Source organism: Oryza sativa, chromosome 5 (assembly GCF_034140825.1).
Source record: "Oryza sativa Japonica Group chromosome 5, ASM3414082v1".
Lineage (NCBI taxonomy): Eukaryota > Viridiplantae > Streptophyta > Magnoliopsida > Poales > Poaceae > Oryza > Oryza sativa.
Window position 1 is genome coordinate 4569270 of NC_089039.1, and position 6812 is coordinate 4576081.

The 6812-nt window shown below is 40.3% G+C and overlaps 1 protein-coding gene across 1 annotated transcript; it reads right to left on the reverse strand.

The window, feature by feature from the left end:
- Positions 1–551: 551 nt before the first annotated feature.
- LOC9270454 (putative F-box/kelch-repeat protein At1g15680) lies at positions 552–6812 on the reverse strand. Its single transcript, XM_015785094.3, has 2 exons — positions 5707–6812; positions 552–1614 (listed from the first exon to the last, which is right to left on the reverse strand). The coding sequence occupies exons 1-2, from the start codon at positions 6770–6772 to the stop codon at positions 1016–1018; spliced, it is 1665 nt and encodes a 554-aa protein (XP_015640580.2). The 5' UTR covers positions 6773–6812; the 3' UTR covers positions 552–1015.

A 6812-nucleotide genomic window follows, 5' to 3' on the forward strand; every position in this document is an offset into this window, starting at 1 on the left:
CATGCAGTGGAGATTTCAATTTTACTGGTATTCTACCTGTTTAAATCTTGCTTATCCCAAACAGTTCCTCTACGAGAGATTTTGATTCACTGTTATCTTCCGTGACAAACAATTACAGGTGTACCTACATAACAAGCTGTTCTGAAGCAGGTCCTGAAGCATCTCTCTGCTGAATTCGTGTTGTTTGCATATACGGAACTAAATGAAATTCCAGATATGTTTCTGCATACTATGCTCCACGAACTAGGAATCCTTACCACTTCCTCTGAATGCTTTGATATATAAAAAAAACTGCATACTTTGATATTCACTTGATTGTGCATCACACCTGACACTTTACAACAGCACAAGTGATGAAAGTAATGTTTTTCAGAACTGATACACCTCAAACTCCCTCAGAAGCACTGTTTACCAACCTGAACTTTTACATGCCAACACAAAGGAATTCAGAGCTGGTGCAACACAATTTTGTTCTTGGCATCGAGCATCGTTCAACGATGGTGAACTGAACGTGGCACACATCACAGGGCATCCAATATGTAGGAGAATACTTAGCAGTAACACAAAGAGAAGTGACATGCATATGTATAAATATAAATCAAACACGGGGCTTTAGACACGGAAAACAACCAAATTACACATAATATACGCAGATCCAAAGAGAGCAGTGCAAAGTTACTGAAACATTGGCCCCAGAGAGTGAGGTTACAGAGTGCACTCAAACACCTAAAACAACATAGCACGTCGCTGCTGCTCTTATTGACTTCCTAGCTAACCCCATTGTCATGATTAAGGGTAACAAACTGACCATTGCCCTATGCAAGTAAGATGATCAATGTCCATCTGCCAGTGAATCTGAGTACAAGGGAACATAGGGAAGATAATGCAGTGTGGAAACAACTCCAAGCTCACCTATATAATGCACTTCCCTGCTATCCATTTCATAGGATATCAATATTCCTTCATTTGGCAAAACAAAGAAAATGATATTCCGTTCCGGGTGAATCGAGACAACTTAGTAGTCATGTCCAAAATCTTTTCTCCTTCTTCCAAATAGATGTAAATGGCTGACAGTGTGCTTCAAGGTCCACTGATCACTGCTGTAGTCCTGAAGAACCCATACTGATAAGCTGTTATACAGATCGTAGCGATCGGTATTTACGAAATACAGTCGACCTTGAGACAGATCTACGAACCCGTCATCGACATTGCAGTCAGGATCATCAAGAGTTTGTGGCATTGGAATGGTCCTCCAAGAATTCCCCTCCACATCCACCACTGCAACCACATACCCCATGGTGATCAAATGCAGCATCCCGTTGAAGAACACGCTCCTCCAATCATCAAGCACCCCGATTTGATGGCCCCAACCAATGTCCTTGTGACTCCACACTCCAGTTTCAGATGAATAGATCTCCAGCGCGTTGATAGTTGCATCAAGTTCACCATCATCTGCTTCCCCATCCGCGTTCGCGGGATTCTTTTCCACCAACTCGAACACATGGAAATGGGAGGAGGAGACCGCCGGATCGAACCCCAAGTAGGCAATCTGTCTCTTGTCAGACCTTGCGGATTCAGGCAGGACGACCCATTGCCGAGTGGCGTGATTAACCACTAGGTAATCGAATCTCCGCCGGTAATCGGAAATCCTCCAGCAGCGGCAGAGGAGGCCGTTGCAGGAATCGAGGAGGTCGAGGGCGCGGCACCGGGGAAGGAAGTGGAGCGAGGGGTCGAGGAAGAGGGGGCGGCGTAGTGGTCGAAGAATCCGGCGATGGCGCCGTGGAGGTGGTAGCGAGGGAGGCGGTGGTCGGAGTCGGGGTGGGAGATGACGCGGCGCCACCGCCAGCAGACGCACTTGAGGCCGCAGAGCGTCTTGTAGGGCACGCGCGAGAGGACCTCGACGAGGAGGTCGTCGGTGAGGTTGTCGTCCGGCGGCGGGATCCCCTCCCTGCGCGCCTCCTTGGGGGGGCGCAAGCGCGCGCTCAGGGAACGAGGTTGTTCATGGGGGTGGGGCGCGTACGCGCGCGCGCGTCAGTGGGGCCCCATGTCCCCATCCCCGCGCGCCCCCTTTTTTTTTTCTTTTCCTGTTCGTACTTTTTTTTTCGATTTTTTCGCCTCCGGACGCGTTTTTCCTTTTTTTTTGGCCCTTTTTTTCGATTATTTTTCAATCTTTTGCACATTTCTTTATAAATGTAGAATTGAAAGTTTATAATTTTGACTCTTGACTTGAAAGTTTTCAAATTTGAGATGAAAGTTTCAAATCTAATGTTTTAAATTTGTGTTGAAAGTTTCAAATTTGAGATAAAAAGTTAAAAGTTTTTAAATTTTTACTTCAAAAATTCAAATTTAAGGCAAAAGTTTTCAAATTTTGACTTCACGTATAGATTTATTTTTAATTTTTTATTTAAAAAATCTTAAAAAAAATCTTATCTTAATTATCGTCATATCTAACACTAATCGGATTAGTTATTTTATTGTACGCGTTTCTGGAAAAAAATCGCAAAAAAGAAAAAAAACTCACGGTGCCCACCAAACTCACGCGCATGTAACGAGGGCCCGCCACGTGGCACGCGCGCGACTTCTCTAAGTCGCAAAGTCGCATGTACGCACTAATTAGCAAAACCGAGACATGACAGTTGCAATGTTCTCCCAAATCTAAACAATTTTGCTCTATATTTTATCGGTAAATTTTCTCCCAAAATTTATTAAATGTAAATGTAGTATAATTATAATGTAATTTTTTTAAGAAACAATACAAACGCGGGCGACCACAATATGCGTGCACTCACCGCTATGAGCACACGCACACCCTACCCTATTAACCTAAAGTTTTCTAATTAGCACGTAGCTAAAAATCTGGCGCGCAATTTTTGATGAGGCTGTTTTTTTTTTTTTTTGCGCTAGCAATGACGTGCGCCGGATTAGAAGAAAAAATCGGATAATCACGGTTTTAATTAATCTTTCATTCCTTTTAGGAGGTTTGTTTCTTTTTTCCTTACAAAATAAAAATCTATACGTGAAATTTAAAACTTTCTATAGAAGAAAATTAAATCACACCTGTAATTTAAAACGTCCAACTCAAAATTTTGAATTTTCAACTCAAATTTGAAAACTTTCAACTCAAAATTTAAACTTTCAAGTTAATTTTAAAAACGTTCAACTCGAATTTGAAAACTTTCGATCCAAATTTTTAAAACTATCAACTCGAATTTTGAAAACTTTTAAGTAAAATTGAAAACTTTCAAGTAAAAATTTGAAAACTTCCAACTAAAATTTGGAAACTTTCAACTCAATTTGGAAAACTTTCAACTCAAATTCAAAAAAACTTTCAACTTAAAATTTGAAAACTTTCAATTCAGATTTGAAAACTTTCTTGGTCAAGATTTTAAAACTTTTAATTTGTGTGCTGGAGATTAAAAATTTTGGAATAAACGAAAAGGAAAAAAAGAAAACACGTCAGGAAAAGGGAGCGCAAAAAATGGAAAAAAATATCACCAAAAAACTACAAGAAAACAAGTCAAGAGAGGGGAGCACAAAAACCACGTAAAAACATGTGGACGCGATGGGGGCGCTAGCTAGCACGTGCCAGTCCTTTTGTTGACACGTATGCGCGGGATAGCAACCCCCACCCCCTTCCCCCATAAACACCTCCGATCCCCTTCCCCCATAAACACCTCCGAATGACTGGTCCGGCATATCTTGAGAGTTGAGATTGAAATATCACCACGGGCACCTTATTGTCGATGGGTACGTTTCTACCGCTGAAAGAATAATTAGCTGTAAATACGAGCACTCGTGTCAAAATTAGGATTTGATGCAACTTACATATAATTTTAAATCGTTAAATTTACCTTAAGATTCATGCAAGTTGGGAAGGAAAAAATCATAGCGCACACGGGTGAGGAGATTCGGTCTTGTGCTCTCTGGTTCGCGAAAATAGCTTGTTAATAGGGTTTTTTTTTTGAAAGTTATATACAAGTTGTATATTTGTATTGTAGTTATATGCAAGTTACAATATGATTATACTATATTTATATCTGTTATTTTTTTAAAAAAAACAAGCTAAATGCTCGTGCGTTGCAAGGGAATTACAAGTAAAATTCAAAAGGCAAAATATAATTATTCCCTCTCTAATCATCATATCACATTTGGTATAATTTTGTGTATATATGTTGAGCTACACAGTTGCTCATAGTGATGAACAATTGATATAAATTATTCAGAGTGTTTATAGTGATGAACAGTCTATCTATCTATTATATATATTATTAAGGCAACTAAAAAAGAAGCCACCACGCTCAATGTAAGGCTAGAAATTTCCATATTCATCACAGTAAAAGAAAAAAAGTTCAAGCAAAAATACAATTTAGAAATTAACTAAAATTCAGAATTAAAAATAAAGAAAATTTGAAGAAAATTTCATATAGGACCCAATACGAGATTAATTAAAATAAAATATAAAATAAAATTTTGAATTAGAAAAAGAAGAGTTTAAATAAAAATGCAATTAGAAATAAATGAAATTCAAAATTAATAAGTTATAATGGAAGACGAGTCCATATAGAAACCCACTATGAGATTAATTAAAATTCAAAATAATTCATTCATAATTGCAATTTTCATAATTGCAGCACTAGTATAGTGCAGCCTGCAGACATTTATGATCAACAGTAGAGAAAAATAATTGGCAATAGATAAAACGAAACAGGTTGATGAAATGATCAATCATTATTCCATCATTAGCTACCAAAGTCAGGATATATATACAACAACTCTAGGCATCTAGAATATCAAAAATTTCCAGTAAAACCACTATAATCGGACACAAACAGAACAGTTTTAATAGTTTCCATTGTCTAGATGACACACATTGTTCAACGCAACAAGGAGACTTATCAATGAACATCAACTTAGCCATAGCCATTGAGTTCCACTAACATGATCGATTTCACTAGCTACCACATGAAACATTACAGCAAAGCTAAAATGTACATTTTGGAAATATACAGTACTGCTAATTGGCGTCTGACAGAAAATAATAATTCATTATAGCCGAGTATACCCTCGACATGTTCTACAATTGTGATATCTTTCATGTGATTTAGCGTTCAACAGATCAAATATTGGAATTTTCCTTAACAGTCTAATAAAAAGGTGTAGCCTTCCTTAACTAGTTCATATCATTCCAACACTGAGAACTAACATAAACTCCCATGCTAAGCAAAACAAAAGGTAGGTAAGGTAGTCTGACTAAGGAAAAGAATCCAACAAAAAAAAAAAAGATAAATAGCATAATGTGAAAGCTTAAACAATATTGACGTGAATAAACGCTTCCTCATGAGGGAATAAGCAATGTCAAGAATAAATTTCTTAGACACTAATCATGCATGACTCAATGGAAAATATAAATATATGATTATAGCCTATAGGATCCATAGTTAAATGGTAAGTGCTAGAGGGTTTTAGACACTGTAAACAATCGGATAAACATAATGTCATGCAAGTCCAAACAGAGTTCAAAGTTACTGAAACATTGGCCCCCCATAAAGTGAGGTTACTGATGACTTAACTTCAATGCCATAATTAAAGTTAACAAACTGAGCATTACGCTATGCAATTAAGATGATCAATGTACATTTGCCAGTGACTCCGAGTACAAGGGAACATAGGGAAGATAATGCCGTGTCAAAATATCTCCAAGCTCACATATATAATGCACTTCCCTGCTATCCATTTCATAGGAAATGAATATTCCATCATTCAGTGAAACCAAGAAAATGATATTCCGTTTTGGGTGAATCGAGACAACTTTGTCGTCATATCCAAAATGCTGTTTGTCAGTTCCAAATAGATGTAGATGGCTGACAGTGTGCTTCAAGGTCCACTGATCACTGCTGTAGTCCTCAAGAACCCATACCGATAATTTGTATAGATCATCGCGATCGGTATTTACAAAACATAGGCAATCTTGAGACACATCAATGAATCCATCATCAACACCATAATAAGGATCAACAAAAGTTTCTGGCATTGGAATGGTCCTCCAAGAATTCCCCTCCACATCCACCACTGCCACCACATCATCCATGGTGATCAAATGCAGCATGCCCTTGAAAAATACGCTCCTCCAAATATCAAGCGTCCTAATTATGCAGCCCCAACCATTGTTCCTGTGAATCCACACTCCAGTTTCTGATGAGTAAATTTCCACCGCAACGACATTTCCATCATGGTCACCACTCATACCCATAGCACTATGCTCCACCAACTCGAACTCGAACACATGGAAATGGGACGAGGAGACCGCTGGATCAAACCCCAAGCGAGCAATCTGTTCCTTGTGAGTCCAGCCAGATTCAGGCAGGACGATCCATTGTTCGGTGGCAGGATTGGCCACCAGGTAATCGAATCTCCGGGGATCGGAGAGCCTCCGGCGGCGGCAGAGGAGGAGGCCATTGCAGATGTCGAGGAGCCGGAGATCGCCGCAGTCGGGAAGGAAGGGGAGCGAGGGGCCGACGAAGCGGCCTCTGCCTGAGAAGCTGATGAAGGATCTGTGGTCGAAGAATCCGACGACGGCGTCGTGGAGGTGATACCGCGGCAGGAGGCGGCGGTGGTCGGGGTCGGAGATGACGCGGCGCCACCGCCTGCAGACGCGCTTGGAGCGGCAGAGCGACTTGTAGGGCACGCGCGAGAGGACCTCGACGAGGAGGTCGTCGGTGAGCTTCTCCGCCGCCGGCGGGATCCACACCCTAGAATCCTCCTCCTCCGCCATGGCTGCGCAAGAGAGAGATCAGAGAAGCAAAAGGGATCAC

What these genes read in the sequence shown, in the direction of transcription:
- LOC9270454 (XM_015785094.3), bottom strand. Translation starts at nt 6,772, where the DNA reads ATGGCGGAGGAGGAGGATTCTAGGGTGTGGATCCCGCCGGCGGCGGAG. An exon ending in CAGGGAAGTGCATTATATAT is followed by an intron (nt 1,615 to 5,706) that starts GTGAGCTTGGAG and finishes TCGATTACCTAG; the next exon opens with TGGTTAATCACGCCACTCGG.